At 44.3% G+C, this 12,729-nt stretch overlaps 1 protein-coding gene across 1 annotated transcript; it reads left to right on the forward strand.

The window, feature by feature from the left end:
• Positions 1 to 4,027: 4,027 nt before the first annotated feature.
• On the forward strand, positions 4,028 to 5,436 carry LOC106587364 (putative sodium-coupled neutral amino acid transporter 8). Its single transcript, XM_014175708.2, has 3 exons — positions 4,028 to 4,390; positions 4,534 to 4,585; positions 4,787 to 5,436. Exons 1-3 carry the CDS (start codon positions 4,315 to 4,317, stop codon positions 4,887 to 4,889), a joined length of 231 nt encoding a protein of 76 aa, XP_014031183.1. The 5' UTR covers positions 4,028 to 4,314; the 3' UTR covers positions 4,890 to 5,436.
• The last annotated feature ends 7,293 nt before the right edge of the window (positions 5,437 to 12,729 follow it).

The raw sequence follows: 12,729 nt of genomic DNA on the forward strand, positions 1-12,729 counted from the left end.
CTCTCTAAAGACATGGCCAAATACAAAACGCAATGTAAAAGGGAGCACATTTCCAACAAAGGTCTATGAGATTGGATGAAATTGTATTTGTCACATGCACCGAATACAACCTTACGTAGACAATACCGTGAAAGGCTTACTTACAAGCCCTTAAAATACCGTGAAAGGCTTACTTACAAGCCCTTAACCAACAATGCAGTTCAAGAAATAAAGTTAAATATTTACCAAATAAAGAAAAAAATTATGGACACAATAAAATTACATAACAATAATGAGGCTATATACACGGGTACCGGTTCCTTGGGGGTACAGGTTAGTCGAGGTCATTTGTACATGTAGGTAGTCCGGGTGGCCATTTGATTAATTGTTCAGCAGTCTTTTAGCTTCGGGGTAGAAGCTGTTAAGGAGCCTTTTGGACCTACACTTGGCGCTCCGGTACCGCTTGCCGTGCAGTAGCAGAGAGAACAGTCTATGACTTGGGTGACTGGAGTCTTTGACAATTTTTTGGGCCTTCCTCTGACACCGCCTAGTATAGGAGGAAGCTTGGGCCCAGTGATATATTGGGTCATACACACTACCCTCTGTAGCGTCTTACGGTCGGATGCCAAGCAGTTGCCATACCAGGCGGTGATGCATTCGGTTAGGATGCTCTCGATGGTGCAGCTGTAGAACTTTTTGAGGATCTGGGGACCTTTTCAGTCTCCTGAGGGGGAAAGGTGTTGTCCTGTCCTCTTGATGTGTTTGGACCATGATAGTTTGTTGGTGATGTGGACACCAAGGAACTTGAAACTCTAGACCCACTCCACTACAGCCCTGTCAATGTTAATGGGGGCCTGTTCGGCCCTCCTTTTCCTGTAGTCCACGATCATCTCCTTTGTCTTGCTCACACTGAGGGAGGTTGTTGTCGTGGCACCACACTGCCAGGTCTCTGACCTCCTCCATATAGGCTGTCTCATCGTTGTCGGTGATCAGGCCTACCACTGTTTTTACGTCAGAAAACTTAATGATGGTGTTGGAGTCGTGCTTAGCCACACAGTCATGGGTGAACAGGGAGTACAAGAGGGGACTAAGCACGCACCCCTGAGGGGCCCCAGTGTTGAGGACCAGCGTGGCAGATGTTCTGTTGCCTACACTTACCACCTGGCTGCGGCCCTTTTAGAAGTCCAGGATCCAGTTGCAGAGGGAGGTGTTTAGTCTAAGGGTCCTTAGCTTAGTGATGAGCTTTGTGGGAACTATGTTGTTGAACACTGAGCTGGTGGGAAAGGTCAGTGTAGAGTGCGATTGAGATTGCCTCATCTGTGGATCTGTTGGGGCAGTATGCGAATTGGTGTGGGTCTAGGGTATCCGGGATGATGGTGTTGATGTGAACCATGACCAGCCTTTCAAAGCACTTCATGGCTACCGACATGAGTGCTACGTGGCGGTAGTCATCTAGGGAGATTACATCCGAGGCAGGTCTTGTTTTGAACCAGTACTCCTGTAGTTAAGCTATATGGCACTACTTCCTTTAAAATATGCTTCCAGGGATGCTACTACCTCCAATGATGGCATTAGCCAACTGTTAATCACAGTTTTTTTGTATACACAGAGTGAGGAGCAAGGAAGGGTTTATGATGCAGTGTTCCATCTCAGGGAGGGGTATGAGCCCAAAGTGTCACGTGATGACAAGGCTGTGAACCTTATGTAACCGATGTGAAATGGCTAGTTAGTTAGCGGTGGTGCGCGCTAATAGCATTTCAATCAGTGACGTCACTCGCTCTGAGACTTGAAGTAGGGTTTCCCCTTGCGTTGCAAGGGCCGTGGCTTTTGTGGCGCGATGGGTAACGATGCTTCGTGGGGTGTCAGTTGTTGATGGTGTGCAAGGGTCCCTGGTTCGAGCCCAGGTTGGGGCAGAGGTAAGTACTTACAAAGCTTCTTCTCTGGGCCATAATCTTTCTGAAGATGTCCCTTCATTTTTGCCAGTCCACTTAGTACTCTTACTGCCCATTATTGATGTCAATGATTGATTAAGCATTTTGTCCTGCTGCACCAGGAAAGGGGTAGGCGGGTGCCTGTCCTCTCATCGTCTATGTACAGCTGGCATGTAGACAAGCCCCTGGAGGCTCCCTACAAGAAGAACACACGCGTGCAGATGGTGAACAAGGGGTTCTCCGATCCCGAGGGACCTGTCTCCCATTGGAGACAGAAATGGAAGAGTTGAATGAAAAATGCAAACCTTAATAAAAGATGCAAAGTTAAACTTTATGCACTGTTGGATATATATGCCATACACACACACACACACACACACACAGACACACCACACACACACTCAAAATCTTGCATCCAGAAAGAGGATCTGGATAGAGATCAGCTAGAGAGCTAGCAACAAGAGGGTGGGAGGTCAGCCAGAGGGAGAACAAGCACAGCAGCAGAATAAAGTAATGATACTGCGAAATAACGGCATTTAAGCCCTTCTCCTCCTTAACCAGAGTCAGACGAACTCATAGATACAATTTTTATGTCTCTGCATGCAGTATGAAGAGCAGGTAGATTCGCAAGTCAATGCTAACTAGTGTTAGCACAATGACTGGAAGTCTACAGGTACGGTAGCATTGCAAAAGAAATCAACTCCAAAAAAGGGAGACGTTAGAGAGAGTGGTCAGTACGTGGCCAGCCAAAATCTGACAGCTGAGGTGATCATAGATCAGGGTTGGAGAGTAACTGATTACATGTCATGTGATTTGTTTTAAACTGCTAATGTACTCATTTACATTATCAGCAAAAAGATTGTTCCTCTCCATCAGCGTCTTATCCAAAAGCACAGACTGCCCCAGACTCATATAATGTTGATCTTGATTCTATCTTTAATTTAGAGCACTAAAGCCTTGTCCCTTGACTAAAGGTCACTTGACCCTCCACATGATCTCCCTGACTTGGACGATGTAGATGTTGAAGCTCCAGACAGCACCTGCATCTTCACCTCTCAGGTACATTGCATACCACACACAATGAAAGAGGAGAACCTGAGAGAATGCATTCTCTATTGTCTGACAGACCTCTGCTGCATGCCATTTGTGAGCTGCACCTGAGAGTTGACACTCTGACCTGCTCTTGATCCTAAAGTTTACATTACAAACAAGGAGGGTTTTCCATCTGTCAAAACTTACAACTTGTACTTGTAAATCACAAACTTTTACCTGCTGATCATACAATTAATTTAATTTTGATGGCAACAGGATACTAGATCGTCCAAATAAGCCACATTAAACCATGCAGTTGTCAGGTGCGCCGTCAGCATGCTGTTGGCACCAGTCATTCTAACGCCGAATTCCTTTGAGCGTATTTTACTCTTAGTGGGCCTCTGTGTAGTCAGAGTCAACCCGAATTCTAGACGAATATCACTAGTATCACTTTTAGGCACATGCCCCTTTATCTACCGCACTCCTCTGTTCCTATACTTGCCACTAGGTACAGAACAAGCTTTTAACTGTTTGAGGTCTGGAGACAGTATCTGTACTATAGGGTTATGCATTTTGCTTGTGTGTGTGTTACACTGCCACAGCACCTATACTCTGTTTGTATATTATTAGAATGTATATGAATGTGTGTTGCAGGGCCATGAGGTCTGTATAGCCATCTACAGCAGCATGGAGAACAAGAAGCTCTCCCATTGGGTGATCATGTCTGTGATCTCTATGTTCTTCTGCCTGCTCATCTACACCCTTACAGATGAGCTGGCCTGTCAATCATGTAAGGAACCCTCCTTCCTTGAAGTAATCACTGATCAAAGTGGTTGATTGGTGAAGTTGGAGGGTTTTAGCGTTGAGCAGTGAATACCTCAAGGAAACAAGGATGGATTTAAGGATACAAGGAAGTATTCAAACAGGACCTGATGTCCAGCTGTTGTAGGAGCTATTGTGGGAGCTGTCAGGCAAGACAGGCAATCATATCTCTTTCTCTGTTCTCAGGCATCTTTGGCTTCCTGACATTTGGCCGTACAGTGGGGCTGATATTCTGATGTCATATCCTGGAAATTATGTGGTCATGATCATTGCCAGACTGCTATTTGGAATATCAATCATCACCATCTATCCAATTACACTTCTGTTGGGAAGGTAGGGCCCCACTTGGACAGCACAAGCAGTTGTTTCTGTGTGTTACCATGTAACTGAGTCTGTGTGTGTAAATTTATGTTCATTGCACAAATCTGTCATTCTGGACCTGCTGTTGCAAATTCATCGCCGTCGGCACGGTGGGGTCACACACTCATTTGAGAACGGCTGCAGAGTGATTCTGACTGTCATCTGGATCACAGTCACCCTCCTCATCGCCATGTTCGTCCCTGACATGAGTGAGGTCATCAGTGTTATCGGAGGAATCAGTGCCTTCTTCATCTTTATCTTTCCTGGTATGAAACAAAGTGTGTATGTGTGTATATGTGTATGTAGGCATGTGTCTGAGGTTGTTTGTGACTCACAAGCCTTCCTGTGTTGAGCTGATCCTGTGTTTGTGTAAAACTTGTGTCAACTAACATTGAGGTATGTGTTGCAGGGCTTTGCCTGGTATTCACTATGCAGTCAGAGCCTGTGTCGCCCAGAGTCAGGTGAGTGGAGTAGTTTGAAGTTATGAGATCACCTGTTGGTGTTGAATTTAATCACACACTGCCCATAAAACATAAGTTAACTGAAGGTTTGGTCCAATAAATTGCATTACCATTGTAAACATTCATGAATGTCCCTGATTGCACCCATTTCTTTCTCCTTTGTCCCTCTGTCTCTCTATCTCTCTCTCTCCCTGTCTGCAGGGTAGTGTGCACTGTGTGGGGTGTGATTACTGTAATTGTTGGAGCCTTCATTTTGGGACAGAGCACTATCATTGCCATTATGGAGATCTTCCACAAATTGTGATGACCATCACCATCAGAACCACCAATATCACCAGCACTGTCATCTGTCATTATCAATAAAACAACATCATTATGATGATTGTACTGGCCCCCCGTGGGAATCGAACCCACAACCCTGGCGTTGCAAACACCATGCTCTACCAACTGAGCTACAGGGACGTTTAAATTTGACGTTTATGGGAGTCAGAAGTCTAGAATAAGATATTGATGTAGTGCTGTTATATCAACACTGCAGGTGAGGCACATAACCAAATTATATTTTATTTGCTTGTATCTCAAATGTATTCAGTATGGAGCATATATGACCTTGTTTATCAGATTTGTTGTTTTCTGAAATAGTTTGAGATGTACTTCACTCATCCAAAAGCACAACATGAATGTATCTATAGTATGTTCGGATGGGAAAGTTGAGCTATCTATTTATGTATGCATGGGCATGTACGTGCATTCATAAATGATTCTTCCTTTGTGGCCATCACAACTAATCACAACAGATATGCAGCTACAGTCCAGTCAGCATGCAGTGTGTCATGTTGCAGAGCTGTGTCAGGGGGCAGTGTTTCATAGGGATGAAGGCAGTAAGACTGAATGAGTTCTTCTACAATGAGACATTGTAAATAAAGACTGCTCCTCTGAATGACAGAACATATGGAAACACTTACGTTTTCTGTCCCTTTGTACTGTATTTCTTTTTTGTTGCTCTGCATCTCTTCTTCTCTCCCGCTCTCCCTCCCCACTGACCTCCCTCTATCCCAGCTGTGAGTACTGGTATATCAGTGATGGTGCGGTGTAGAGGCTGACAGTGGAGATGCTGAATATGACTGTTTTAGTGTTAACCAACATCAGACTCAGGAATTATAGCAGAGTGTGAAGCACGTGTGTGTGAGTAGGTGTGAGTCGGTGTGTGAATGAGTTATGTGACAGAGTGTGGAAATGAGGGATGTACTGTATCTATGCATAGAGAGACATAGGCCGAAACCACAGATCAGGCTGCTGACAACACACACGCACACAGCCTTTAAACCTTATACACATTCACAACAGTGTAACATCATTACATCTGCCTCCTAATTTGCCCTAGGCAAATGAAATTCCTTAAATTCAATAAAGTGGCACTATTTGAAGACAATTGAGTAATTACTGGATACTATTATGTAAATTAAACAGGAAGACAATGGAACAGACTGTCAAGCATTTAATCAATGTGACAGTGGCAGCACAAGATCACGTACACACACACACACACACACAGCTCTGATAGCTCGCAAGCTGATGGTAGAATATGTTAATGATTACTATGGCTCAAACGGAAGGAGAGGAGATTGGAGTTTGTGCGTTTTTCCCCCCAGATCTTTATTGGCAGGGAGTGACTGAGAGGGAAACACTGCTCAGATGATCAATCAGAAACACTTTTAATCCTCTTAGTCACACATCATTTGCTTTGTTATCTTGCTGTCAGACTGTGTGAGAATACTTGCAACGTGTGTGTCTACGTGAGTGTGCATGTGAGTGTGGGTGTGTGTGTGTATTGAAGTTTGTGTGATTTGAAGATTGTACGGGTGTTTCAAATATACAATAATTCTGTACCTAGTCGCTGACAGATTGCCCTGTGATCCAAGCACAAGCAGGCTATCATAACCTACACTGCATTGCTCTATACTGCCTGAGGTATCTAAAACACACATCCGAGCTCGAATAAAGTACATTTTCAAAACATGACTGTACTGCAGATGAAGAGATTGATTATGCAATAGAAGGCACCATCAAGGAGCAACTCTCTACTTCTATTTCTAGGTGTTTTTCTTTTTGAAGGCTGTATGTTAATAGGTTAATTTAGAGAAAAAATGCTAACGCTGTAATCTGTAGCAGATATTGCAATTATCGTCTCACTGCTACTCCGTCCATCATTGGTAATGAGAGGGATTGCTGTCCCTGCGGGAAGCTCATCAGTGTTTCTCTAAGAGTTATGGAATAACTGGAAGCTGGGATAAGAGGAGGTAAACACAAATTACATAATATACAGTATGTGCATGAAGTACAGTGAGTATACCAAACATTAGGAACACCTTCCTAATATTGAGATCCACCACCCATCAGAACAGCCTCAATTCGTCGGGGGGTGGACTCTACAAGGTGTCGGGATGTCCTTTGGGTGGTGGACCATTGTTGATACACACGGGAAACTGTTGAGCGTGAAAAACCCAGCAGCCTTGCAGTTCTTGACACAAAAGCCTGGCAGCTACTACCATACCCTGTTCAAAGGCACTTAAATTGTTCACCCTCTGAATGGCACACATACACAATCCATGTCTCAATTGTCTCAAGGCTTAGAAATCCATCTTTAACCTGTCTCCTCCCCTTCATCTACACTGATTGAAGTGGATTTAGCAAGTGACATCAATAAGGGATCATAGCTTTCACCTGGATTCACCTGGTCAGTCTATTTCATGTAGAGAGCCGGTGTTCCTAATGTTTTGTATACTCAGTGTACATGTATTCACAGCACAAGGATACATACAAGCACTCACACGCACAAACACACACGCACAGCCTCCAGTACTTTCTGCATCCGAGCCAAAATTCTCACCTAATGGGGATGTGTGACACACACCAATGAGCCCAGCTGGGCCCCAACTACAGTACAGCACATTGCAGACATCACACACAACCATTGTGTACTTGAACTACTCAAAGATATTGCAGTGTTTTCAACTGGCACTCCCCCTCTCTATCATTCTCTCCCTCTGTTTCTGCCTCTCTCAGGCTGTTATTCAGTAATTGAGTTGACAGTTAGAGGACACTTAAAGCTCGGTTCTTCCTAATCAGATGTAATCGGATGTTCACAATCATCGGGGGAAAGAAAACTGCCGAGCAGAAGGAACGTGTGTGTGTCTCTTGCTGCCACTACATTAAAATACACCATATATACAAAAGTATGTGGACACCCCTTAAAATTTGTGGATTTGGTTATTTCATCCTCACTCTTTGCTGACAGGTATAAAATTGAGCACACCTCCATGCAATCTCCATAGACAAACACTAACAGTAGAATGGCCTTACTGAAAAGCTCAGTGACATTCAACATGGCACCGTCATAGGATGCCACCTTTCCAACAAGTCAGTTAGTCAAATTTCTGCCCTGCTAGAGCTGCCCCGGTCAACTGTAAGTGCTGTTATTGTGAAGTGGAAATGTTTAGGAGCAACAACGGCTCAGCCGTGAAGTGGTAGGTCACACAAGCTCACAGAATGTGACAGTAAAAATCGTCTGTCCTCGGTTGCAACACTCACTACCGAGTTCCAAACTGCCTCTGGAGCAATAACTGTTCGTCAGGAGCTTAATGAAATGGGTTTCCATGGCCGAACAGCTGCACACAAGCCTAAGATCACCATGTGCAATGCCAAGTGTTGGATGGAGTGGTATAAAGTTCACCGCCATTGGACTCTGGAGACCTGTTCTCTGGAGTGATTAATTATATTTCCCAAAGCTACCTGCCCGAATGCATAGTGCCAACTGTCCAGTTTGGTGGAGGAGGAATAATGGTCTGGGGCTGATTTTTATGGGTCGGGCTAGGCCCCTTAGTTCCAGTGAAGGGAACTCTTAACGCAACAGCATACAATGACATTTTAGACAATTCTGTGCTTCCAACTTTGTGGCAACAGTTTGGGGAAGGCCCTTTCCTGTTTCAGCATGACAATGCCCCCATGCACAAAGCGTGGTCTATACAGAAATGGTAAGTCGAGATCGGTGTGGAAGAACTTCACTGGCCTGCACAGAGCTCTGACCTCAACGCCATCGAACACCCTTGGGATTAATTGGAACGCTGACTGCGAGCCAGGCCTAATCGCCCAAAATCAGTGCCCGACCTCACTAATGCTCTTATGGCTGAATGGAAGCAATTCCCCGTAGCAATGTTCCATCATCTAGTGAAAAGTCTTCCCAAAATAGTTGAGGTTGTTATAGCAGCAAAGGGGGACCAACTCCATATTAATGCCATGATTTTGGAATGAGATGTTCGATGAGCAGGTGTCCACATACTTCTGGTCATGTAGTGTATAGTTAGTTGTATGACGGCATCAAAAGTTCCGCCCTGTTCCCAACATTCAGCAGCAGTGTCTCTGTTGTCATGTGTTACAGTACCAACACACTACTCCCTCTAACACACACACACACACACACACACACACACACACACACACACACATACACACACAATGATAGTGACATCATGAAGAGACATCGATATCACTGACATAGACAACTACAAACAAACACATTGTTATAGAGGAAGAGTGAAACACAATAGAGCAAGAAAAATAGAAAGTGGCAGACAACTAACTTGTTAGCAGGTCTACTTTAGCAATAAATGAATTTCGCACAAATAATTTTGTGTTTACTTTTCTAAAATGGTCTGAATAGGAGAATGGCATCTTCAAGTGTGAAGAAAAGGCTGAGACTACCTCAAGCTAAAGCATGTCACAAATAAACAATATAATTTTGGTTAGTGAATAAACATTTTGAGATGTACAATAATTCCTACTCTTTCGACACCAGTGTGGCATTACTGGCATAAGTGTCTCTAAAGGTTATAATTTCTAAGATGTCTATCTCTTATCACAGTTACAGCAGTAGTAATATGGGAACATAGTGTGAGACAGAGCACAGATGTACACGCCTCAGGGCAGTATGGGTAGAATGCACACAGTTCTCATGTTGTTCTCTCAGACTAATAAACGAACCATTATCATGTCAAATTAAGGCCATTACATCACCCGCAGCTCCACTCTTCAGGCTGAGACTTTGGGGGATGGGGGTGAAGTTGTGGATTTCTGGTTTCCCAATGGTTCGGTACAGTCAGAGAAGGACTTAGGTCAGACTTCACTTAATTGGTTCTGGATAAGTTCTATTTAGTGTGGGATTTCTCTAATGGCCCCATTGCCAGTGCTTAACTCGGGCCCAAGCTCACAGGAACTGTACTGGCACCTCAAAATTGGTGAAGATGAATGGACAACAGTCGTGTCAAAGAATGGAACAAAAAGGAAATGATCTGAAGTTGGAGTGGAGGATAGATATTTGTGTATGTTAAGGTTGCATACATGGGAGACCCATTTGAGGTGTCGAAGATGGTGAAGCATGTGCTGGGAAAAGTGGAATCTATCAAAGTGACCAGAAGTGCTATTATTCGGATTAATTGGGTTTCTGTAGAACAGAGTAAGATTGCAGTAATTCTCTAAATAATCCATACAACAGAAGTTTCGTGCTGTGAACTTCAGAGCAGAGAGCCCGTTAAAGTAGTCATCTCAGGGGTGACGATGGATGTTAACATTGAATACATGAAGAGAATTCCTGGTGTAGTTGGTGTCCGGCACCTTAACCGCTGGGTGAATGGAAAAAAATAAGAAAGTCTGTCATCCTGTTTTATTTATTTATAAAGAGCACCTACCTACGAATGTGAAACTTGGTTATGTAAGATTCGCTGTAAGAGCTTTCTTCCCCAAACCATTGCAGTGTGAAAATTGCAAAGAATTTGGCCATGTTTCAGGTTTGTGCAGATGGATGGAGTATATTGAAGAATGGTGTGTAGAAGGACAACGGTGTTGCAATTGTGGTGGGGATCGTGATCTGAGTTCCTGGAGTGATCTGAGTTCCTGCCTGTTTGGCCCTGTCCGGGGGTATCATCGGATGGGGCCACAGTGTCTTCTGATCCCTCCTGTCTCAGCCTCCAGTATTTATGCTGCAGTAGTTTATGTGTCGGGGGGCTAGGGTCAGTCTGTTACATCTGGAGTATTCTCTTGTCTTATCCGGTGTCCTGTGTGAATTTAAATATGCTCTCTCTAATTCTCTCTTTCTTTCTTTCTCTCGGAGGACCTGAGCCCTAGGACCATGCCTCGGGACTACCTGGCATGATGACTCCTTGCTGTCCCCAGTCCACCTGGCCATGCTGCTGCTCCAGTTTCAACTGTTCTGCCTGCGGCTACGGAACCCTGACCTGTTCACCGGACGTGCTTGTTGCACCCTCGACAACTACTATGATTATTATTATTTGACCATGCTGGTCATTTATGAACATTTTAACATCTTGACCATGTTCTGTTATAATATCCACCCGGCACAGCCAGAAGAGGACTGGCCACCCCTCATAGCCTGGTTCCTCTCTAGGTTTCTTCCTAGGTTTTTGGCCTTTCTAAGGAGTTTTTCCTAGGGAGTTTTTCCTAGCCACCGTGCTTCTTTCACATGCATTGCTTGCTGTTTGGGGTTTTAGGCTGGGTTTCTGTACAGCACTTTGAGATTTCAGCTGATATATGAAGGGCTATATAAATAAATTTGATTTGATTTGAGTGTCCTGTAAGGGTGAAAGAGATTGAGGCAGCAAAAGTTAGAGCGGTCAATCGAATCTCCTATGTGGAGGCAATTAAAATAGTTGAGAAAACAAGTGATGCTTGTGAAGATATGGTAGTGGATGCACCACACCTTGTCGTAAATGTTTGCTGCCAATCAAAAGATACCCTGTGTGTTATAAAGGTGGATTTTGTGGCATTCATCGCCACAGTTATAAACTTTATGGCTCAAATGTCAAAGAAGTCAAAGAAACCTATTGCTGCAGCAGAAACGTTTTTGAGACTTCAGGTGTTTACATCAGAAGACTTGAAGATGTACTGGCGCCGGAAGACAGCCCGCCCTCCTAGGCTCCCCTTGAGCCTGTGTAGGGATCAGATCTGTTTTATTTTGAACAGAAAATATTCTGAGACTGAGATTTTTAAAGAGAATGGATCCTTGCCTTCTGGAAGATCCATATGTGGTGTCAGGTTGGGTGGAGAAAAGGTTGGGGACTGTTGTTGGGTGAAAGTAACTCGAAGTGGACTCATGATGATTTTTTTTGTGTTTCTATCACCCAGAGGGAATGGACGCTTCTTCCCAAGCGCCTAGGGACAAATATTGGGACTTTCTTTACTCCCCAGAGCAGGGCGCTGTTGAAAGGAGTGATAACTGGGGTGGCGTTAATGGGTGTAAGGTAAGTTGGTATTGCAATTTTTCTACGAAGTGTAATGAACTCACACTCCAGAACAGTATGTGGAAACACAGAGCTAAATAAGAGGAATAGATGAATAGGGAGGCCTTGAATGGCCTCACACTCCAGTACAGTAGGTAGCGGTGTATGCACATCACGGTCGCGATCCGCCAATACACATTTAAAGAAGAAGAAGAACAATGTTTGAGTATTCAAGCAGTTAGCTGATTATGTGTCAGTGTATGCGGCCGAGTTGATGGCCTTGATTATAGGTTTGAAATGGGTGGAGGAGGTGAAACATTCAGAGTGGTGATCTGCTCTGATTTGGCTGCAGTGTTGAGTAGTGTGAAGACGGGCAGGTCAGATAGGGGAGACTTGTTTGTGGAGATGATGTTGCTGTTAATGGGATTGGAGAGGATGGGAGTGGTGGTAAGCATTTGCTGGGTTCTCACCCATGTGCATGTGGAGAGTAATGAGAAGGCTGATGTGTTGGCTAAGAGTGCTGTGAGGCGAGAGGGGGTATATATTCAAGTCCCGCTGGGCCGCAGGGAATTCAAGTCCTTGATCCGAGCAAAAGGGCTCGATTTTTGGCAAAGGAAGTAGGATGCTAGTATAAGGGGAGCCAATTTTATCACGTGCAACAATCAGTAAAGGAAGAAGTGGGGAGTATGGGATGTAGGTGAGAGGAAGTTGTGTGGAGTAGACTACGGTTTGGGCATACAGGTTTGAATGCCACATTGTGATAGGGAGACATGAAACAGGTCTGTGTGATGACTGTTTGGTAGAGGAAATGGTGGAGCATGTGTTGATATTTTGGGAATTATATAGCGTAGA

Source organism: Salmo salar, chromosome ssa26, assembly GCF_905237065.1.
Source record: "Salmo salar chromosome ssa26, Ssal_v3.1, whole genome shotgun sequence".
In the NCBI taxonomy this organism is placed as follows: Eukaryota; Metazoa; Chordata; class Actinopteri; order Salmoniformes; family Salmonidae; genus Salmo; species Salmo salar.